General features: G+C 33.7%; 1 protein-coding gene across 1 annotated transcript; it reads right to left on the bottom strand.

Moving 5' to 3' along the window:
• Positions 1-1,676: 1,676 nt before the first annotated feature.
• On the bottom strand, positions 1,677-14,841 carry LOC105197307. The gene is made up of 7 exons (XM_039454334.1): positions 14,312-14,841; positions 14,137-14,246; positions 11,939-12,523; positions 6,901-6,975; positions 4,135-4,388; positions 2,917-3,169; positions 1,677-2,463 (listed from the first exon to the last, which is right to left on the bottom strand). Exons 3-7 carry the CDS (start codon positions 12,137-12,139, stop codon positions 1,990-1,992), a joined length of 1,257 nt encoding a protein of 418 aa, XP_039310268.1. The 5' UTR covers positions 12,140-12,523; positions 14,137-14,246; positions 14,312-14,841; the 3' UTR covers positions 1,677-1,989.
• Positions 14,842-24,589: the final 9,748 nt, after the last annotated feature.

Here is a 24,589-nt window from a genome sequence, read left to right as displayed (position 1 = left end):
AATCTCATCAATTGTGTTCGGTAGAGAGCCCCAGTAATGGTTTCATTCGGTTTGAGCAACTCATAATACACGACACCAAGCTGATCCCACCAAATACACAACATGAGCTTTTTTCCATGAATGTTCGGCTTGGCTGTCGATGTTGAAGCATGGCCAGGTGGTCCCCATGATTTCTCCTTCTTTCGGTTATCGTAGTAGATCCATTTTTCATCACCAGTGACTATACGATGCAAAAAACCCTTTCGTTTATGCCTGGCAAGCAGCATTTCACATGTGAAAAATCGGCGTTCAACGTTTCTCGGCTTCAGTTCATATAGAACTCAGTTTCCTTGTTTTTGAATCATTCCCAATGATTTTAAGCGATGTGAAATTGCTGGTTGAGTCACTCCTAATGCAAGTGCTTCTTGCGTTTGGCACAATCTTCATCTAATAATGTTTCCAATTCCGCGTCTTCGTACACTTTCGACCTTCCGCTACGTTCTTTGTCTTTGACGTCAAATTCACCGTTCTTAAACTTGTGAAATCACTCACGGCAACTTCTCTCACTTAAGGCAGCCTCACCATATGCTTCTACGAGGTGTGTTCAAAAAGTATCGCGAATTTTGTGTTTTTTCAAAAATTATTTATTTATTCATGAATATCTATTTTGTCCCCTTCAAAGTAATCCCCATGAGATATTATACACTTGTGCCAACGGTTTTTCCAATCTTCGAAGCACTTCAAAAAATCATTTTTTTTTATCTTGTTCAGCTCCTCCTTCGATGCCGTCTTTATCTCGTCAAGCGTAGCGTAACGTTGTCCTTTCATGGGCCTCTTCAGTTTAGGGAACAAGAAAAAGTCACAGGGGGCCAGATCTGGGGAATACGGTGGCTGCGGCATCATTAGTGTGTTGTTTTTGGCCAAAAAGTCGCGCACAAGCAACGATGTGTGAGCAGGGGCGTTTGGTACGAATTTCGCGGCGACCCGTCTCATGCCCAAATCATTGATAAAAATCGAATGGCACGAGCCAATCGATATGTTTAGGTCCTCAGCAACTTCTCTAACGGTGATTCGACGATTGGCCAATACCATTTTCTCCACTTCATTAATTTTTTCGTCTGTTGTTGAAGTGCTCGGGCGTCCGGCACGCTCTTCGTCGTTCACATCTTCTCGGCCTTCTGAGAACATTTTGTACCACCGATAAACGTTGCTTCGGTCCAAGGTAGCTTCTCCGTATGCCACAGTCAACATTCGGAATGCATCCGCGCACTTAATTTCGTTTTTCACACAAAATTTGATACAGGTTCTTTGATCCATTTTTTTGAATAGGTAAAAATCGAAGACGATCCAAAACACGTGCAAGCAAAGCAGCTGTCAACAATTAAGTGAACATTCAAAATGGCCGAGCTTGTCGGCATAAGTGAGAGACATGAGTACCAACATAACGCCACAAAAAGATCGAAATTCGAATATACGTAACCCGCGAAAATTCAAAATTCGCGATACTTTTTGAACACACCTCGTACAAGCAATCGATGCGTCTCGGCTGCAGATTTCTTCAAATTAAAGAAGTAAATCAAAAGCTCCCGCAAATGACGCTTGCTCGGCTCAAAACTCGACATTTTTGCACGAAAATAGATATATGATGCTGATACAAAATCGCTAATATTTTAAGGTTATGTTGTTGCCAGATGTCCAACCTTACGATATAACGTTTTACAACAGACAATTTCAACTATAACATACTAGTGGCGCCATTTTTTGTGAAACGGCGGAAACTTATTTATACTCCTAATAACAATATGGTTAGTGCGCGTCGGAAAAGTCGAGATTGTATATTCGTTTGTCTTATTGTTAGTGACGAAAAAGCGTGAGATATCTAATTCATTCTGCACGCTATTAAAAGTGGAAAACCGTGCTCTTTCACGTGAGCAAGTAAAGTCCCTGAGTTGTACTCGCAAAGTGAAGCGAGAAGAGGAAAAAGTTTCATCAAATGTTCTAAAGGAACGCCTAGATGTTCTGAATCACACTTGCACTTGTGTTTTGCGTGCTTGCATTAACGTTCATGTCCGCTCGCTTGACCCACAGTAGATCGAGTGTGGACTGATTGTAGTTGGGCCACAATCTCAGCACACCCTGATTTATCAGTTTCTTTTGCATTAAGTTTTTCTCTTTTATCAGCTTCTTCTCCTCCTTCGTCAAGCGTCCCTCCTCCATGCAGCTCTCTTTTTCATTCTTCGTTCGATACTTTTGAAATAAACACAGAATAACACAGGAAAATCCTATCGCTGAGAGTATTATTAGATAGATCAAAATCATAATTTGTGGACCGTTGATGTACTCTTTTAGATCCCAAATAGATATTTCAGGGATCTTGCAGGTGTCAATGACGATTGGGTAGCTACCAGGACCGTTGTCGGTGGCTACTCTGACCAAATATTTACCACATGACAAGGAAATCTGTGCCGATTCGCTATCTGTTACCTACAAAGATAGAATCAGGTTCAATTTACATGTACAAATTTGAATCATTTCGTAAATTTTTATTTAAAGAATTTAAACATCACTCATGATCAAAGTGCAGTTTTTTTCGTCATATAATACTTAATTGAAACAGCTTTCAAAAATGCATACTTATGGTATTTAAAAATGCATTTATATATATATATATATATATATATATATATATATATTTTTTTTTTGTATTAAGAATAAACGCGCAGAATCTCCTTTCTTTATAAATTTTAATAATTTTTATAAATTTTTATAAATAAATTTTCATAATTTTTTGTTTCTTAAGTCACTTTTATTTCTTTAAATAATAAGTAACGAATTTAAGTCTACTTAAAAATATTACATTCGTTCCTCGAAGTAATCATAAAATGATTAAAATTACGTCATATCAAATTTGAATCCATGTGTAAAACGTTTAATTACCTGGTTGCCCATAATACCATCTCCCGTCTCTTGCTGCCAAGTAATGACAAAGGACGGTTCACGCTGGTATTCATAAATGGTTGTCTCCTTCTTAGACTGGTACTGATCTTGAAAAATACCCTTAAAGCCATTTGAGATAATCCTTTCGCGCTGATTCTTTAACTGAGTTCGCCAATCCTGCCATGTGATATAGGCTTGATAGAGAGGACCACCGGCTTTGAGAACTTGCAGTTTAGGCCTCCACTTTTCCCAGCTATAGTAATGGTAATGATGTTATCAATGATAAAAATAAATAAGAAAGTTTAATAGATATCTTGTTTAAAAATATAAACAAAATGATTTTTTAAAGAAATATAATATTCGCATTTTTTTAAAACTAACTTGTTATAAACAATAGAAAAATTAGTATATTTTGGAATTTCTTTAAAAGGATAATAAGGATAATAAATAAATTTGATATTTACAAAAAAGATGATTTCATTGATTATTAGAAAAATTATTTTTTTTAATTGTTTTGATTTATTTAAATTGACTTTTACTGAGCTATTTTTGTGCCCTTCAGTCTTATCACTCTAGAATTCAAATAAAATAGGAAAAATGATTACGAGTCTCTAGATCGATTATGTCATTAAGGTCTAACGGATTTCAAAATTTTGTAAAAATAAACAAATTATAGCTTCTTAAAAAAAATTTGTCAACAAATTTTCGACCTTTAAATATTTATAAAAAATATTATAATAAAAAGTTTTTAACTAGCCCAACAGATCATAGAGAATTGCATTTTACACGTAAACATTTATTTTATCAATAAAGATTGAAGATTGTTAAAGTTATCGTGCTAAGACTTTTGCAAAACGTAATTTCGAGAAAAACGCGTTTGAAGGTTTACAAAAAAAGTTTGTAAATAATTATTTTTTTGAGCAAGTTTGAATTTTTGTCCCATATTCTAGACATTAAAAGAAATGAGATTTGAAAAAAATAAAAAAAACTTTAGATTTTAAGATCTAAAGATTTAAGTAATTAAAAATTTTAAGATTAAAAGATTATAAGATTAAAAGAAATTGAATGTTGGGAAGGTATGTAAGTTTACAACGTTTATCTCAAGTATAAAATTGATCACTATTTCAACTATTTTCATTTAAGTTATTCTCTTGTTATTCTCTTATGGATATCAGCATACGGATCACATTAAAGAAACAATAAAATAAAATAAAATACCTGTAGTGTTTCACGACGCCATCGTCCGTAACGACGATGATCCAGTCGCCCGGTTTTATTGTAAGCTGTTGCTTACTGAAGCGATAACTTTTTACTTCCCATATCCCTTTCCAATTCTTTTGCATCAACACGGCAATGTCATAGTCGTTTATGTGGATAGTCTTGTTTTCTTCAGGAGCTGGTAATTTGGTCGTTTCGTATTCCTCTTCTTCTCGTAATTTATAAAACGTACAAGCGGTTTTGCAACCTTCACACTAAAAAAGAAAGACATAAGGTTACAAGAAAGTGCATAAGACATATATTTCACGTGTGTTAAACGTTGTTTGTTGAAACAGTGTAACGCTTAAAAACATTTTTTTTTCTCGTATTTTTTACAAGTACTTGTTATGAAAAATGTGTATCATAAAGATTTACTCCAATTCGTAAAATTTACAGAGTTACAGAGACTGAAAGAAATAGATTCACGGCACACTCGGCGAGCGGAAAGGGCCACGTACAATAGTATTGCCTTGGCAGGTATATTTCGGCAAAGATTCGTGTGAATATTATTTTTGGAAGGACTTATTTTTAAAGTATATAGGGTTTTTAAAACGTTAAGTATCGATTTTGTTTATTTCATTCATTAATTTTAGACTTTTGTTGCAAAACACTTTTACTCTAGACCGAAAATTGTTCAAATCATCATTTTTTTTCGCAGTAATTGTATTTAACGAAAGATTCTCGTCAATTTTGAAAGTAATGACAATAATAGGAGCTGCAACAAGTGAAGATGTACTTCTCTGGAACATATTCATTTCAGCCGTTCGGAGCGACGCTCGAGTGACTTCACTAAGCAAGCCAGAATCGTTGGGCGGAGATCGCAGCAGGATTTATTCGAACAAGAGAGAGGTCCCTTATAGACTGGCTGATTAATGGCGAATAAATTTTCTCTGTGAACTGTATGCAAAGCTTTAAACGCATTTTTCTCGAAATCGTATTTTTCGAACTAATATCTCAAGATCGATTTAATCAATTGAGTTCAATTTGAGCGAAAATTTTTGGCACACGTGTGGTGGCTGTTGCTCCGTACTACGATTATGTTAAAACATTTTGTTTTTCCACTTTTACAGCTATTTAAAAATAAAAAGAACCAAAACCTAATTTTCAAAGAAACCCTATTTTGTTAATTTTTGATATTTTTCTTTCATTCTAGTACCTGTTATAGGTATACTAATTAGATACGATTTTTTGTTTCAGATGTGAGCAGAACCGGCTCAATCATAAATGCGCGGCTTTTTTTCTTGATTTCAAAGTGGTTTATTACAGCTAATTTTCATTTTTATTGTAACAAGAAAGAAAATTTACGAACACTTTAGTTATTATTAAATGTAAAAAAATATCCTGATACAAAAAACTTTTATGGGGTTCTTTATAAAAAATTCCAAAAGAACGTATAAATACGCTTATTTTATAATAATATCCTTTTAACTCTTTCTGGTCTAGTGGTAATGGTTAAAGTTACTGATACGTACATATTATATATATGTACGTATCAGTATCTTTAAAAAATCATATTTTTTATAAATATCAAGCTATTCAACTAGAACTTATTTTAAAAGAAATTGTCTTTTTTCATGTAGACCAAACAAGCAATAAATTATAAGACTGTTATTAAATATGACTTTAATATTGATAAAATATATCATGTTATAAATTAATAAATGTAATTAATACATTATATGATGAAAAATTAATTAATGGAATAAATAGTTTGCACTATTTTTGATAAAATCTGAACCTTTTGCGATCTGTTAATTAATGTTTATATAAATAAATTTAATTTACATAATTTACATTATACACGTAATGTAAGTTATTTATATTTTACGAATAAAAGTCCAATTCTAGATTTTTTAGTATTAATCGTTTTTGTTTTTTCTATTAAACATTTTTTCTTTCGTTTTTCTTTTGCAACGACTATGTGATTACGTTTTCTTAAAAAATAGATAGATAAACGTTGTCAGGATATTGTGCGAAACCTTCTTTCCTTTCCCATAGAATTGAAAGTTATTCTCGAGCGACAATCGAGATTTTCCTTGTGCTTGGACGACTAGTTCTCTCGCTTTGAGGTGTAATGAAGGGCTAGAAAGATCGACCCTAGGTTACCTGCACGCTCAAAAGGTTCAGAAATTCGAAGCCGCGATCAAAGACGACGATCGGGAACTACGTGCGAACCCGTTTCAAACAGATTTAAAAAAAAGATAGCCACGAGTGGAGAAAAATCTTTAAGATTTACTATAAATGTATATTACATTATTTACATTTTTTATTGTAATAAATATGTAAAAGTACTAAAATAATATAAAAGTATTCAGTAATACAAATATGAATAGAAATTAATAAATAAATGAAAAAGAAAGATATAATATAGATCAAATATAATATATATTAAAATATTAGGTTCAATATATTAAATAAAATATTATTATATTATGTAAAAATTAATAAATTGAGACAAAATGAAGTACCGTACAATAAATAAATATGTTAAATGTAATAATAATGCAACAAACATTTAAATCCAGAGATTGAAACATAGGGAATAAAATAGAGATTTAAAAATACATGTATATTATGTATATATATTTAAGAATACGTGTATATTATGTATGTAGGTATAGAGACGTAATGAAATTGAATATTTTATACATTTAATTTATTTATCTATTTTGATTTAATTTGTGTTAATATTTGAAATTAATTTTTAATACAAAAAGCTTTACTTACATTTTGGAAAATGTTACAGTAAGGTGCTCGGTCTTCTTTGTTCCAAACACTGAGGTGGTCACAGCTTACCCAGCACTGTGAAAAGAAATGTAAATAAAAATCTTAAATCATTCAATTTTAACTCTCAGCTAACACATTGAATTTTGTACATCCGCGCTGTTTACAAAAATTCTTAACATTCATAAACCGTAAAGGGAGGACAAGAGTCAAGGAATATTTCAATCAATATCTTCACTACTGATTCCCCATGATAGTCTCCGAAAGTCGACTGGGAATTTTACATAGTTGTGTTTCTTTAAATTACAGGTGCACTACATCCAGTGTGTCAGGAACGTACATCAATAAAAAAAAATAAAATTTATTGTTAGCGAAAATAAATTGATTAATAGCATTTTGTATAATTTTAGATTTTATTTTTATATTCTGATCAACACACGAGAGATTGATCCATTTCTGCGTATACCGCGCATAGGAGACGGCGTAGCAAGCTGGTGGGAAGAAAAAACGTTGGAAAAAATGTTTCAATCAAATAAATAATAATAAAGTATATTTTTTATTGTATTTTAGGTTTTTTCAAGTTTTATAATCAAAAATAAATGATTTCTTCTATCAATTCAAGTTTTTTTACGTTGCAAAATAACTTTTAACTTCACCTTGCGCAATAAATACTTTTTAAAATAATCAAAATAATATTTGTTTCTTAAAATACGTTTGATTACCAATCAAAATCGGTTGGACAAATCTCTCTAATAGTTTTTTTCTCAAAACTACGAATTAAAATAAAACCGTTTTTTCCCGAGCTTGTTTTCTTCTCTCCTAAATATTTGGAATATATTCAACTTCTCGATTTTCGCATCTATTTATTCTTCTTCTGGACCTTCTGGCGTATCGATTAAAAAAAAAACTTGTTCAAACGCTATGCATACGGAGATAAACGTAATTGAAAATGGTGACGTACACTCGTGTGTGACAAAATATCGAATCCGATGTAATGTGTCAGCTGAGGGTCAAGGTAGTAAATTTTGAGAATTTACAAGTTCTTAAATTCTTAAATCTTCAGTTTTTACAATTCAAATTTTTAAGTTTTCAAATTTTTTACTTTTCAAATACTTGAATTTTTTTTAAAAAAGATTGAGAAGTCTAGACGGGAGAGATTCAGCGGCAAACAAAAACCTCTCACGGCATGCATGGGATGCACGAGAAGAAAGAAGAGTTACTAAAGGGAGAAGAAAGAGAGGGGATTTGATGCAGAAGGAAGGGCAGAATAAAAAACGTTGAATCGAGCGATTTAAAGAGAGAAGAAGAGGCGAGGGAGGAGGAAGAGGACGAAACGCCGTGAGGAAGGTAGAAAAAGGGGGCCAGGGGAAAAGGAAGGAGAACTGAATTAGCTCCAACCTGTTCCGGGCACAACAGGCATCGTCGTTGTCGTTGTCTTCATATTTATTGGGGTACCGACTCTCGAGTGAGCTCGCCCTGTTCCTAAATTCTTTTTTCCCTTTTTTCACATAGTCTATCTCTGTCCCTCCCTTTTTTTTCTCTCTCTTTCGATTCTCGATTACCCTTCTTCGTCGCGTACCCTTGCTAAGCCCGATTCTCCGCTTCGAAGAAACGAAGGGCCCCGTGGTTTCTCGCTAATGACATTTCCCGAAAGCCTCGCCGAGATGTTCTCTCGCTCGATCCGAAAGAAATTCAGACCCAAAAGGGTACGTTTTCATTTATATTATATCATTAATACAATGTATTGTATTTTTATATCAAATTACATTTCTGATTAAAGCATATGCTGTACAAACCACTAATTTTTTTTACAGAAATGATAATTTTTTAGCGCCGATGCGTTTTCTTGATCAGATCGATGGACCCGAAAAACTAATCGTCGCTGAAAATTTACCGATTTTGTAAAAAATGTCCTAGTGTGTTCTTTCGATCGATAATCAGGTAACTTAGCGAATTACGATCATTGCTTTAAGTCATAAAACAAAAAATGTCATCCTAATCTGGAAATCAATGACTCGTTTGTTCGACGATAGGTTCGTAAAGTGAAATAAATGGTGAACAGAGCAGCGGTCAGTTAAGATATTTGTTGAAGAAGAATAGGGCTTAATAGTGAAGGACCCAAGAATTGGGGAAAAATGAAATAGGGAAAGAAAATATTAACTAAGAAAAAGTATCATATTATATATACATAAAATAAATTTCTGATATATTACTGATATATTACAGAAATATTAAAGAAAATGAATAAAGAATTATTGAAATTATAATTATTTCTTTGTCTTATTTGCAATGAAATAAAAATTATTAATTTGTTAAAAAACCACGTTAATAGTATTTCTTTGTTTAAAGATTTTCTGCATTAAAAAGAGATATTTTGACTATGAGCAATTATTATAATTGCTCACATGTGTACATTTTTTATTATTGTTATTTAAAAAATTGTTATATCATGTTTCTTTCCTTTATTTATTTGAATTTTATTTTTATTTTTAAAACATTACACACGCATACACACACACAGAAAGAAATCGTAAGAAATTGATAATCATATGAATATAATTAAAGATTAATTAGTAATACATCTATATTTTTTGTATGTAACAGCGATTTTAATAAGTATATTATCCACATATTATATGTAAAATGAAACTGTATGAATATTTTTAAATAGATATGTTCAGATGAATCAACAAGTTGTACGAGTATAATTGCATAGCTTTATTAAATTCTCCAAACAATCGCTGATCATATAAATTAAAATAATATATTCTCAGTCTAAGCTAACGTACTACTATTAACAATGTTGAACTATCCATAATGAATAACAAGTATGATTGTAATATTAAAACGACATGACAGTGACCTATATTAACATGTAATATGGTTGAATAAACCATATTTATAATTAATACTTCTAATGTTTTCTCTCCGTGCATACACGCATACATTTATCATTGTTATTTATGATACTATAAAATATGGGTTACGTTTTATGGATTTGTTTTAGAAAATATTATTCGTACATTTTGGATAATATGCATATGATATTTTTTGCATATCAAAATGCATTACTTCTTTCCTGCATTATAGCATTATACAAATGTTTACTTTAATTTAAATGCAGTAATAATGTTAATAATATTTTTATTTAAATGAATTTCTTTCTTCCAAAACTATATTATTCCACCAGGATTAAAACAATCGCGTTAAATTACGAAGAAACTCTTCCCTTCTTTCCTTTTCTTCGATGTCATCGTCGATGCATGAATCGTTCTCCTTTCTCGATAAGGAGGTAGAGGAAGAGAAGGATGACCAACTCTATAGTGTTCGTTAAGGGTTTATTCCCGCCCTCTCTGCAGGCTGTTATTCTAATACGAGATGCCCCCCTCACCCTTCTATTCGTCACAGGGGCCCCGCGCATAAATATGTACGCTCGGCCCCCTCGCTCTCGCGGGACATGGAATCGACGGATCGCCCAAAATTAATGGACACCCCCTTTAGCATAAAATGAGCAACGCCCTCGCGCGCGTGTTGCTGGACGTCCCCTGAGCCCCCCTGACTGCGATTCTCATCCATACATGCTCAGGGGGTGGCGGCCACACCTGGTGATTTTCCATGGCATTCTCCTTGCCAAAACACCCAAAGATTTATCCGATTTCCGTCTGTGATCGGTACCCCTTTTGAATACACACACGTACGTGCAATGCACATGAGATATGTGCGCGAAAGTTTCTATTTCCTTTTTTCTAGTGAAAAGTATCTTTTTTATGATACAGAAAATCTTTAAACAAAACTATACAATACTTTTGACGTACACTGTAAAAAATTCAGTAAATTTATACCTAATAGATGTAAAAATTACACGACTAGTCCCGTAAATATAAAAAATAATGTAATTTTGTAGAAGTTATGTAATTTCACATAAAAACATGTTGATTTTCTTTCGTTGAGTAAATATAATCTTATTTTATACGGAAAATTAGATTGATAAGAGGGTATTTTAAACATTGTATGTAATTATCTAAATATTTGTAGCGTTACATAATGCAACAATATATCGCTATGAAATATAATGCGATTAGCGTTCACCATGCGTGAAAGCTCTGTTCCGTTTAGCATGACGATGTGCGGACACGATCATTCTATTGTTTACAACATATATATTAAAGAGACAATATCTGATTGTGAATGTAATAATAGAATCGCGAAACGTACTGTTATCCTATCATTTCTATAACTTTCTTATACACGTTGTAAATTTACTTCTGCAATCAGCTTAATTACAAATTACAAAATTAATTGTAACTATTTAGTAACTTTACATCTATTATAGTGGATAATTTAGAAAAAATTTTTTTACAGTGTAATTTCAACAGATTAATAATTTTTAATTTATTTATTGCAAATGGGAAGAGAAAATAATAATTTTAACTTAGCCGTTATTACCTTTTTTATTAATTTTTGCAACTACTTTGAGATATTTTTCAAATTTTTACTATTTTTATTAAAAATATAAATATTAAAAACTTGAAACTAACAACTTTTTTTGCAAGTTATCGATTATGCGATAAACAAAAGTCAAACAAAAGTTTCAAATTTTATCTTAGAAAAAATATTTACGTAAAATGTTTGAAAATGTTATGAAAAATATTTTGAAATGTAACTAATTGTATTCACTTTCGATTTCTGTGAATTGAGATTTAATAGAAACTGGTTTATGGATTTTGCGTTATTAATTTCTGAGATATTTTTAAATAAAAGAACATTATACGTGCACACTTCACAAATGAACTTGACATTAATTAGCTCCGTTAACAGAAGCATAAATTATCGCTTTGTTAATAAATTGTAGGAAGCACAATTTTACGTTTTTACAGCAATTATTTCACGTTGCTGATAATTAAGAAGCATTACTTTCCTTGACATTCTTTCAGAAGCGACTGTTGCGCGCGTTTTCTTGTACCAAGAATTCTTCAAAATTTAGAAGTTTCCTTAGAATTTTAAATGAACAGCGCAAATAGTGTAAAACATTCTTAATTACCATGTAGCTGTTATAATTTAGACTGCCATTACGCTCCATGTAAGTGCCGTTGATCGTGTAACGTCGCAGGCATGTCGAACAGCATTGCGCGGTCTTGATGATCGGTCCAAGATCCAGGCCGGCGGCCACCGAGGCCAAGGTCGCGCAGAATATCAGCGCCGGAAGCCATGCGATCTTCATCCTCCCCATCTTCGATAACATAGAACCTTATTCCACACTTTTTTCCACCACGAAATTACTATTATTATTTTCTTCCGATTAAAACTCCAAGGTATCTCGCGGTCTAATCGATCACAGATCGTGCCGGCAGGACACGAAAGCCACGGGCGTGGATTCCACGAGCGAAATTTCGGTGCGACTGCGGTCCTTCAGAGACCGGGTACCTCCTTATATAACCGCGCGTCCCCCACTGTGCTCTCTCACCGGGTTTTCGTGGGTCCCCACCCTTGCTGAGTTACCGTGAAGAGCATCCCTCGTAATTATACGTCGTCTTTCAGCATATGGCCTGCCCCGAGGTTTCAGTCCTGACCGAATTATTCGGCCTACATTTCATGTAGGCCAGTTTGTTGAAAGAACCAAAAGATGCTACGAATATTTCATAGCTCAGATTAGGATATCCTTCGTGAAGCAGATAATTTTTTCTAGTTTAATAACGACTTTAGGGACAATAATGTTAAAGTAAATAAATAAATAACAAAATAATAAACAACAGAGCAAGCTTAATAAATAATACGAAACTGATAAAATAAGGTTAATAAATAATCCGAATTGATAAACAGCGAAATAGCTAAGCTTAATAATACAAAAATGAAAACTAACGTTTGACGTAATTGCTATGCAACTTAAAAACAAGTACTTTTGTGGCATAATGAGTAATGGTTTGTATGATAATGATCGATGAACTGATTTCAAGTAGGAAACAATTAATGATATTTTTCGAGAAATTTCTTGGATTCTTTCTTCCTAGAAAACAGTTTTCCACCGGCACAAAGACGATACCGAACAAAAGACGAGAAACCATTAATTTCCTATACAATGAGTTTTAATTCTTTTATCCTTTTTCGTTTATCCAAGTCGAGAATATGTAACACACAATGCGTAAAATATAAAAATACAGAGAAATGCTCTAAAATTAGAAATTTAATATAAGTTTTTAATTTTTTAAATTTAATTGCTGATTGTAATTGTTATTAAATTCTACTTATTATTATATTTTAATTGATATTAAATTTTACATCATTATAAGCCATAAAGCGTTGTGATTTTACGAGAAACAAAATTTAATTTGTCTCGGGAACAAAGTTAATTTCAATTCAAATTCAAATGCCGCCAAATGGCCAGTTTCATTGTGGTAGAAAAGTGGTTGATTCAAAGTAAGATTGCGTTTTTTGGGCCATATGCCGTGTTGAGACCATGGACCAGAGCGTGGATAATTAGGATAGGCTTTAAAGGGTGAAGTTATTACGTGAAGATGGTAGAAACGATGGTAAAAACGATCTGCTGCATCATTAGGTATATAAGCGTGCTGTACACAACTCGTTTCTTTTTAAACAAAATTTAAGTGATCAATTTTCCATTTTTTTAACAAGCGTTATTAGTTATGAAGAATTTTCTATATTTACGTTAAAAATTATTTTTATTTTATTTTTTATATGGTAATCGAGTATATCAAAAGAAGGTTAAAAAAGTTCCAAGTGCGTGTGCGTGTGCGTGTGCGTGTGCATGTGCGTGCGCGTGTGCGTGTATGGATGCGTGTGTGGGTGCGTGTGCGTGCGTGCGTGCGTGTGCGTGTGCGTGTGTGTGTGTGTGTGTGTGTGTGTATGCGCGCGCGCGCGCACTTTTTTTATAAAGAAATTCAAGTAGTAATATCATTAATTTTATTTACAAAACTCGAGTGATACTATCTTTGTATTCTCATTTATAAGTCTTTGTATTATAAATTGGATTAATTGCAGATTTTTTTATACAGTAATCAAATGTAATAAGATATTTATACCTATATATATTGAAATAAATACCTATTTATTAAAAATTTTATTTTATTAAATCGAAAAATGCTGAAATTATTCATCATTCTTACACAGAATTGCTGATTTCTACAAATCATTCGTAATATGTTGTTAAAACAATATTACAAGTAATAATTATCTGCGATTCTTCAAGTTTCTCGGAAGAAAGCGGTCACGCTTCAACCTTACCATTATGGTCACGAGATTTAGGCGTAATTAGGCGTTCCGCCTATCCGGCATCCGGGATCCTCTGAGAAGTAATATAAGAAGGAGGGTGGAGAAGATCTCCAGCGTGGATCCTTGAACGGAAACGTACACACTGGTGGATCAAATGATCGACCCACCCATCGAAGTTTGATATTACCTTGAAAATTCGTTGCGGCGCGTACTTCACCTTTTCTTCACTCGGCAGGTACATACATGAACTGTTCCACTCATCCTCGCAATCGGAGAAAAAAAAATAAAAGAATACAGAGTTAGAGAAAGAGGAAGCGGAGGAGCGAACTGTACTGCGTACTCACCCGCGCCGGAAGTCGGGTGCTGCGCGCTACGTCACAATGCACAGGATGTGTACAAATAAGGGTATTTGTCCGCGGCGGCTGATTGTAGGGTGAAATATACGTGACGCTGAAAACGGTGGAACGAGAAAGCCCGGGTTGCATCCCTCGCGCTTGTGCCCGACGGTAAAATAGAAAAGGGGGCCCGAGCGGATCCATTCAGCTAGGCGGCGTAGTTCAGGGGTGGTGCACATGGATCGCGGAGGCTCCTTCAATGGACGCGAGAGTGACGTTTCATTGTGCGCCGCGCTTTTCTCACACCTGGACCAGCTAACGCGCGGCTTACCTCCGCTTCTCTTATTATTAGAACTGCCGCTCCGCTCGGGGACGCGCACAAAAATATTATCTTAACACACATAGCTCCTGTGTATACGGAACTCGAGAATAACATGTGACTTACGCGGTGATTAATCAGCCTTCTGGTTTTCTGTCAATAACAATTAGAAATGATTAATTATCAGGCTGCTTCTTACCTCGTGTATTATTACGTTCTCCGCGCAAGAACCGTTGGCCCATAACAGCCTAATGTGAAATAATGACTCGAAGTTTCAAACTTTGTTGATTGCATAGCGTTAATTTCTGTTGAGCTACTCTTCTTGAGTTCTTTGTGGAGTTTAGAGTATATTTTTCTTTTAGAAATATTTTTTGGGGAAATATTTGCGCAATTCAAGACACTATTATTGCTGTTATTAGGAAAAACTTTGTTTATAACAACGTTCATAAATTTGCTTAATGTGCAAAGTACACAAAAAATATTTTGTATTTATGTTGAAACTGGTTAAAATGGTCCTTGTTAAAATTTTTAACACATCTAATGTGTTAATTTAACATAGCGTAATTATATTATTTGAACATTTTGTGTTAAATTGATATTTAACATTTCTTAGTGTTAAAATTACACAATTTATGAACGAATAAACAAATAACATAAAAATAATACAATTTTAAAACAGGTCTAACAAGGAAACGGTCGAAACTGTCCCTCATCGATTTTAATGATGAGCTTTGGATATGTTGTAAAACATTAAAAAATATTAAACTAATATTTTTTATATGCTCATCTTGAGATTTAGGGGTTAAAACACCCCTTTGAATATAATGGATTTTTTGTTTTTAGCAAAAATCCTTGAAACTGTGAAGACTTCTATGAAAAAATGTTTCATACAAAAAATTTACAGTTTTTAAAAATTATAAAACGAATAAATCCATTATTTTCAAAGAGACGTTTCAACCCTTAAATTTTGAAATAAATAAAAAAATACAAGTCTAATATTTTTTAATCTTCTATCGCATATCCAAAGTTTATCAAAATTGATGAGGGACAGTTGTGAGCGGTCTCTTGTAAGATAAATAAATAAAATGTACAAGTTAACATATTATAAATGTTAACTTTATTGATATTGAAAAAATATGTTTCCTTGTTTCTTCTTTTAATTTTATTTCCGTGCTTTTCTATTACCTAATATTTGCGTATCTACTCTTTTTACTTCGCAAGATACAGTGGGTAATAATTTCCGTTTCTGTTTAATGACGAAGCTTTAACGTTCCGAATAAGGGCTTTGATCCGTCGTAGATGCTGCGGACGTATTTTTCTAGGACGCTACGGTAAACTGCGTGACATTTTTGTGTCGTTTTGTCTTTTTCTTCACGGAACTTTATAAGGGGACGACTATCGCGTCGGCACATCTCTCCTTCTTTCTCTCTTCCTCCCCGTCTCCTCTCACGAATGAACGCGAGTTCCTGTTCTTATGGACGCTGATTGTTTATCTGCTTTCTAATCTGGGGAATGCGAGGGATTACGCAGGTCGTGCGATTTTCCGTGCGATTGTGTCCATTTTCCGGGATTTAGTCCTATCCTGTAAGAGGCAAAACTTGTAAGACCCTCATCTTTCCTCGTCCGTCGCGTTTTCGTCTTGATGATCGAGATTGAGATTCTATCTATCGTTCGTATTTTACTGCAACTGCTTTCTTCCGCACGCTTTTCGTTTCATGTCACACAGAAGATTAAGTTCAGGATCTCAGTAAAATGTAAGAATTAATAAAAGAAAAATCTTTTGTTATGTACATTTATTATTTGTTATTTTTTTTATTGCGTCACATTTTCATTTTCTGTCCTTTTTATTAATTGTTTCGAATTTTATCCAACATTTTATCCAAAATTCCGACATAAAATTAATCTTCAAGGTATGCTGACAATTTGCTCAGAAGGCGATCTAGAGTATCATTCGCACTTTATTTGTTAAACGATCCTAAAGACCGTTGGCTAACAGAGTGGAAAATTCAGGCCGATTCGTCTCGATCGAAGAAGGAAGGCGAAAGCCTGAAAGGCAGTTTTCGCGTCAAATGTGGCAGTGACAAATTTTTATTGTAGCCGCCTCGCCTCCCCTTACTCTTGGAGTTTGTGCCGCCGTGCGGAATAAGCTGTGGTGCAGACATATTTCTCTAAACGACAGGTGATGGTGGAAGTCGCTATTGAGGAGCCACGGATTTCAACTTTTCTACGGAGGAGGACTTTGCTGGGGCTTCGATGCAGCTATACGACTGACAAATTCTCAAAAAGCAGAATTTATAGTTCATCCAGACACCGGCGGGACGTCGCCGGGTCAAAAGCGTGGTTGGAAAGTTTACGACTTTGTCACGCAGGGAAATGGACTTTCTACTTTTCTTTACCCATCTCCCATGCCTCTGCGTTACATTGTTAACGCGCTACATTACGGTATATTACTACAAGAGATAGCGTTATTAAGTTTCAAAGCTTTTCATTTTATCTATCTCCGTAGGGAGGAAGAAGGAAATTATCTTTCTTTAGAGACCCCGAGTTTTAGAATCAACATTGACATAAATATATTTCGAGAGCAATCTGTCGTCTCTTTTTAATAAAGAAAAATTATATATAAATAATATAATTAAAATTTAGAGAAGGCCGACGAACGATCATAACAGGCTCTTGTGCTCAATAATAATATTTCTTAGTGTAAGGTTGCCAATATCGCACTGGCTCCTAAATCGCACCACCTTGCGTGTAAATTCAACCATAGTACTTGTACACTCTTTGTGAGATTATTTGGAAAGTATATAGCATTTTCATTGTGCATCATTGTATTCAATATGTTAAGAGCAATAGAAATTTTGTTATTAATATTTATAAAAAAATCGAAACTTTTCTGCTATAATTTTTTTACTCATTTTGCAGCTTAATTGTAAAAAAGGTAAAATAAATAATCTAGATTTTGATAATTTGTAATGGTTACAATATTATTTCAACTAGATAAATAAAATTTAAATACTTTTTTTCTATCTTATTTGCAAATTAAATAAATAAAGTTTTACAAAATGCTTTAGTATCCTAAATCGCACCATATCTTAATCTCCAAAATCGCACCATTGCTTTGATCACGATTATACGAATATATCAAAAACCAAATATATTAATCGTACAGAGCATAATCGTCATTTTCTCGAGAATGCCTAAATATTCGCAATTTACGATTTTATTGTATTAAATGTTTGCGTAAATATAACGCACCCATAAAATTTTATTAAGATTGGTGATAAAGTGCTGGCGGGTTCCCCTTGTTAGTAATAAGCGTTTATGTCAAAAGTGATGTAATTTCTGCAATCCTTATTCTATACATTCCAATTTTCGGGTTTGTAAACCCGCTCCTCTCCAAAGAGGATCTGCAGATCCCACAGATCCTTTTGATGGTCATTATGCGCCTAGAGGTAGTCGTTAAAATTTCTTTCTCTCTCTCTTTCTCTCTCTTTTTCTATAAAAGGAGCCAATCTTTTACTCTTTATTTTTTTTTAATGTTGATATGCTCGTTAATAGTAATATCATTTGGCGTATATTCTGAAACAAACAAGTTTAAAAATAAATTTTTAAAATTAGTAGTGTTCTTTTGTGTGTGTGAATGTGTTTGTGAAACATAGAAAAATAATATAATAATTTAAATCCACGCTCTACGTGACCAACAACACGCAATTCCAATACATGCTGGATCGGTACAATGAGCTGCTCATCGTATACCACTAATTGGTAAAAATTGAGGAAAAAAAAAATATATATATATATATTAATTTACATATTTTTTTAACAATTGCCGTACTTAAATCCAATTATACTCACCGCATAGTCGGATAGGTAACAGCATTTCTTGTAGTCTTTCCATTTTTTTTTATTCTGTGGACCGATCTTATAACTGACTGGCCGGCAGCAAACGACCATCCTAGAGTTCACATCGTGAACAAACGGTTTATCTTGATCATCAGTTTAGAGTATCGGTCAGAATTAAAATGAGGAGATTAAATAACTGATACGTTGCGGTCCGACTTTACTCTGTTATATTGGTATCTTTTTTTAATCGCGATTGAACCACGATTATTTTCGTTAAATCGGCGTACAAACGTAGTGTAAATGCAAAGTAATTCAAAGAGAAGCGTTGTTTATCTAAACAAATAGTGATTGCACGTTGGGATATTTTTTTCGCGGTGGACTTAGTATTTAGTGGGAAAAATGGGGGAAAATAATCTCCAAGATAGAGTATACATAAAAAAAAATACGTTTTTAATTGTCATATAACGCACCGTGTATATAATATTATCCAAAACGTAAGTTATTAATTCACACTCAATATGTAAACTTTTATCGTAAGTTTTGTGCAAAATATTTACCTCGTTGCATTTATTGGTGATACAATTCCGACGCGAAAAGGTTACAAAACATTTAAATTGATCGGTAACGGTATTCGTATTCTGATACAGTGTGAAACGTATGTGCTCGACGCAATGTTCGAGTTCGAACAAGAATAGCACGGTGGCAGGCTTCATGTAAATACAAGAATGGCGCATTGTTATTTTCACGATACTTTCGTCACGTATTTTTAGTTGTACAATCAGTTCGTTAGTCGATAACGATGATGCCTCGGTTGACTGCCCGAGTCGCTCGATGTCGCATCTCTCGATCAATGCTCTCCATGTTTTATTTATAAGGCAGATTGATCTGGTTGCCTCCGTTATCGTCAAGCCAAAGCACTAATTCCACGTTTAAGGATATAAATCCCGCGCTGATTCCATCCATTTAAAAGATGTAGGAGTTAGCTCAAAACTTCATGTCCGGATTTAAACCCTAGACGATGTGATATTTTTGGCAATAATTTCTTTACAGTTTTTCGGGTTTAGAAGAGACAGTAAAGATGCATAAAAGCATCGAAAAAATAATTAAATTGATTGACAATTTAATTTGATGATGTTACATTTGGGGTTTTTCTTTAGAAATCTGTTTTAAGTCCAGAAAAATTGCGGCGCGCAATTTGGGGGAATCTTGTAAATGTTTATAAATTTACTTAAAAAATTATAAAGCACCAAGAATTGCTTTCGACCGGCAATACCGTATTCGTTATTTTAATTATTTTCCAACTTGTACGTGATGATATATTTTAATATACTCGTACAGTAAATATTTTTTCGTGTGTGGTAAAAAGAATACATCTGATAAAAAATACGCGCGTTATAAAAAATAAGGGTCTAAAAATCTTTAAACTCTCTTAGAATCCTTTTTTTTAAAATTTGTATCTTTTGTTAGGTGTTTTCTCGATACATTCCCATAAATCACTTTTATTCATTTTTTTCCGCAAAATTAGGACCGGTCACTTTTTTACGGGAATTAGGACGGCGCCGCATAACTTTTTTGTATTCTGTATCACATGGAATTCTGTTCAATAGCTTTAAAAATACGAATTTTTCGAAGGTTTTGATACGGTAATTATGGAAGTACAAGTCAGCCTTGAAGATAGTCAGTCGTCCTGCTCCATGTACCACCTTCCCGAAACAAAAAAGATTTATGTGCACTGTCTTTTTCCTTCAAGGTTTCACGCTATCTTGCAGGGACTGCGTTATTTTAAGTTTTTATCTTTTGTCCGCTCGATATGGCGAGACAGTTATTATCTACTGAGACCAAAAAATCTCTATATACTTAGAACTGCGGTTACACTGTAATTTGAGTTTCCTTTTCCGGAAGAAATTTTTCAGGATGTCACTAAAATCATCATTTGTATCATAATCATTTAAAAGAAAAGAAACTAATAAAATGAAATTTTTATAGAAAGAGAGAAGGAGACAGACAAAATATAAATTAATCCTCAGCTGACACACTATTAAATTCCATATTTTGCTACACATGAGTGTACGTTACTCGATTTTCAATTGCGTATTTTTCGGTACATAATGCATAGAATTTGAACAATTTTTGTTTAAATCAATACGCCAGAAGGTCAAGAAGAAGACTAAATAGATGCAAAAATGGAGAAGCTGGTACATTCGAAATATTCCGAAGAGAAGGAGCAAACAATTTATGAATGCCGAGCATTTTTGTAAACAGCTCGGGTGTACGACACCCAGTGTGTCAGCTAAGGGTTAATAAAAGAGAAAAAGACAATGAAAGATAAATAATTAAAGAAAGAAGGTTTCATGAAATATTTTATTAAAATATATTAATCAAGAAATTCATAACATTTTAAATTAAAATTAAACATACTTTATTACTATATTTACACATAATTAAAAATATTTCAAAATAAAATATGTATTAAATATTAATGTATATACAAACTCTCCCTCTCCCCCAAAATTGGTCTGTGCATAATTTTTGTATTTTATACAGTATTGAATGTATATGTATCGCATGTGTAAACGCGAACTGCAAATACAAAACCACATGCAAATCCTCAAATTGACGGATGCACAAAAGAACAATATGTTTCGTGTTCTTTGCGCGCCGTTAATTTGCCGCACGTCTCCCTCGTGATTGCAATATCTGGTCTTGCATGACAAAGGCGCCCACAAAAAGAAACACTGTTAATATTCGCACGCACGTGCAACCATGTGCAGTTATATATTCAACGTGTTTTCAATGGATTCACCATTTGGCGATGAAAAGAAGAATTGTTAAGTCGCGGCAACCTAATCATCGCTGAGGGCAAAGCCGTAAAGTCGCGAAAAAACCACGCAAATTGCGAAAAGAATTTTTTATACGAGGCAAGATGTAATTCTTCTTCCACTTTCAGAAGAGATAATCACGATCCACGATGAAATGATCCTATGAAATGAAATTACACGCATCACATGAAGCGCTTGCTCTTCAAAAATGTTTCAAATAGAACATGTGTCTAAAAAAGTATTTACATAACAATTTCAAACCACAATTTTTTGCCTTAAATCAAAAAGTAACATGTGATGGGTAATCAAGCGAAGTCCTAGGAGCCCCAGTAGGGCGCACATTGGGCCTAACCGCATTAGGGTTACGCAGTAAGCGGCGAAGCTCGAAGCGGCGAAATTGACCAGGACCTCATCGTGCGATCATTATGCTCCTCCATCGTTTACAATGTTCGTAATTCGTAAATAACAGTGTCGGTGGGAGCGCCGTGGCTCCACGAACGTTTAGCATATTTTATAGAGAAAAGGAACGGAAGAGGAAAAAAAAACGGATGATAAAACGCCGTTGGATGCGATGGAGGGACGGAAATTAAATTCGGTAAGATGAGAACGCATCCGTGGACGTGCGCGCAAGCGCGCGCGATTCATGATTTTATTTCATTCTGAGATAAATGATTTGACTGTTTGCCGTCGTCACAATCTGTGAGATTATTTTAAAGAGAAACAGATAATATAACGCTCGAATTAAATTATGAAATTCATAATTACCAATTAAAGTTACTTTTTGTAGAAGAAGGCGGATTATATAAAATGAAAATCAAATTAATCCGGGAATATTAAAATTGTAACGAGCACTGAATTGTTACATCAATTCAGTGTTATAAGTAATACAAAGAATTGCTTTAGTAAAATTCTTCTTGCATAAGAAGCTGGGTTGGAAACAACGTAAATCGTTCAAACGATCCGGTAAATTCAAAGCGACGTGTCCTAAAATTCTTACCTTCGTCCTGGCTTCGTCATGCTCGATCTAGAGACGCGCGTCGATCCATCATCCGGAAGAAAAGCAGAAGTGTCCGGCGGTATCTGGGATACGTCAAAGCCTCGAGTTTCGCTTGTGCAACTTCGTAGTTTCGGACAGCGAGAGAGAGAGAGAGAGAGAGAGAGAGAGAGAGAGAGAGAGAGAGAAAGGACCATCTCGCGCGCGCGACCATATGGTCGCCGGCGGCACAGGTCATTATTTTCTAGCAGGATCGTTTGGAAGAGGGATCCAGGGGAAAGGAAACGTGAAAAGGGGAGATCGCGGGGCCCACCACGAAATTGCTCGAAAATTACTCGACGCACCTCACCCGCTTTTTCGTTTTTCGAGGATAATTTTATGATCCGGGATTTTTAATTTGAATTTCAATACGGAGCGCGGGGCGCGCACACGATCCTTCTTCTCCGTGCCCCATTCTTCCTGGAACGCGATACCGGCCGCTGGAACTATCGATTCGCTTGATCGACATCAAGGTATCTGTTCAGCTTAAATTATTTCCGCAATAAATGGATACACGGAGAGGACGGCTTTTTTGTGTGCTAAAGTACCTAAAAATTTAGCTAGACACAGGTCTGAAAATGATGATTTTGTTAGGCTATCGAAGTAATGATGTGGAACGCTCAAGCTGGCTGCTAGAATATCAAAATTTTTTGCGGCTCTGCTCATCATGGTTGAGCGTTCTACGTAATTATTTTTGATAGCTCAACAAAATTGTTTTCAGACCTGTATCTAGCTATACTTTTAGAAATGCCTCGGCAAAATTGTTATTTCCGTGTAATCTAAAGCAGAATTATCAATGTTATATATTAGGTGTACAAATAAATAATTCACTAATTTTTAAATAAAATTTAGCGTTTATCAAAACATATAGTTTAATTATAAAAGTAATCCCCAGTACTTTCCTTTTCTCCACATTTCAGACAAGTTATGAATTCCAACTTGATAGAAAGATTGGTCATTTCTTGCGATAAATTCATCAAGCCATTTTCTTACTTCGATTTTTATTTATTTTTTGCCAGACAAAATGCGCTGCATCGAACGAAACAGATGACAAATTGAAAGCGTTATGTTTAGTGAGAGTACACCGGGTTCGATAAAATATCCCAGCCAAGTTGCAATTATATGTCTGGAACTTGGCGATAATAGGAAAAGGTTATCGCCTAATCAAATTGCTGTGTGACAATGCTCGGTTTTTCGTGTGGCGAGGTTGGTCGTACATTATTGCAACTTGATTGAAATATTTTGTCACACTTTTGGTATATTTACTGGATATAGATTAGCCTTTAGATTATTATTTGTTTTGTTCGATGCAGCATACTCTGTTTAAGGATATTTTTGGCTATACAATATGAGCTAAAAGGTATCGAAATTTAAAAACTGAAGGTTTCTCTAAATTTATTCTCTTCTTCTTCTAATTAACAACAAAAAATTTTAATCCCGAATACCCAAATATTGTCCCTGAAATTATATTAGCTTCAAAAAGAACTATGAAAAATTTTAATTATAATGGTTCTTGTAGTAAAAATTACTACATTTTGCTACAATTTCAATAAATAAATAACTTTTAAACGATTGAGTATGTGGATCTAAATCAATATTTGCACGATTATTTATTAGAGTTTTATTAGTACATGTAAAAATGTTGATTTAATTGATAATGCTACTTTCCCATCAAATTTGCAAATAAGTATTGCAAAACGCGGTTTTACATAAGAATCAAGAGTAAACAAAAAATTAAGTAACTTTTAAATTAATAAGTGAATTGTGTTCAAATTTTACAGATACTCAAACGTAATACGAGACTATTCTATAAAATTTTGATATTTTTGGTAATGCTTTAAGATATGATCCATACATTCTCAACAAAAAAATTTAGGGATGTCAAAGAAGTAAAGAAAATAACTTGAATTCATCGTAAAAAAGTACCAGTCTTTATGTCACGAATCTATTACTTGCCTGAAAGGTAAAAAAGAGTATTGAAAAATAATCTGTATAATTACTCTCATCTTTGAACCATATCTATTTCAACAATAAACACAGACTTTCATAAAAAGAAATAGTGGATTATTTATTTTTACATTTAATATATTAAAAACTTGCAAGAAAATTAATCAAGTTT

Source organism: Solenopsis invicta, chromosome 10 (genome assembly GCF_016802725.1).
Source record: "Solenopsis invicta isolate M01_SB chromosome 10, UNIL_Sinv_3.0, whole genome shotgun sequence".
In the NCBI taxonomy this organism is placed as follows: Eukaryota; Metazoa; Arthropoda; class Insecta; order Hymenoptera; family Formicidae; genus Solenopsis; species Solenopsis invicta.
Note: the sequence above shows the minus strand (reverse complement) of the source record. Positions and strands in the feature narration are given on the sequence as shown.

Excerpts from the sequence above, each read along its gene's own strand:
- LOC105197307 (XM_039454334.1), bottom strand. The coding sequence starts at position 12,139 with ATGTTATCGAAGATGGGGAGGATGAAGATCGCATGGCTTCCGGCGCTG. Across the intron at positions 6,976-11,938 it reads TAAATTATAACAGCTACATG|TGCTGGGTAAGCTGTGACCA; the intron begins GTAATTAAGAAT and ends TTCTTTTCACAG. Across the intron at positions 3,170-4,134 it reads GGCGTCGTGAAACACTACAG|CTGGGAAAAGTGGAGGCCTA; the intron begins GTATTTTATTTT and ends CCATTACTATAG.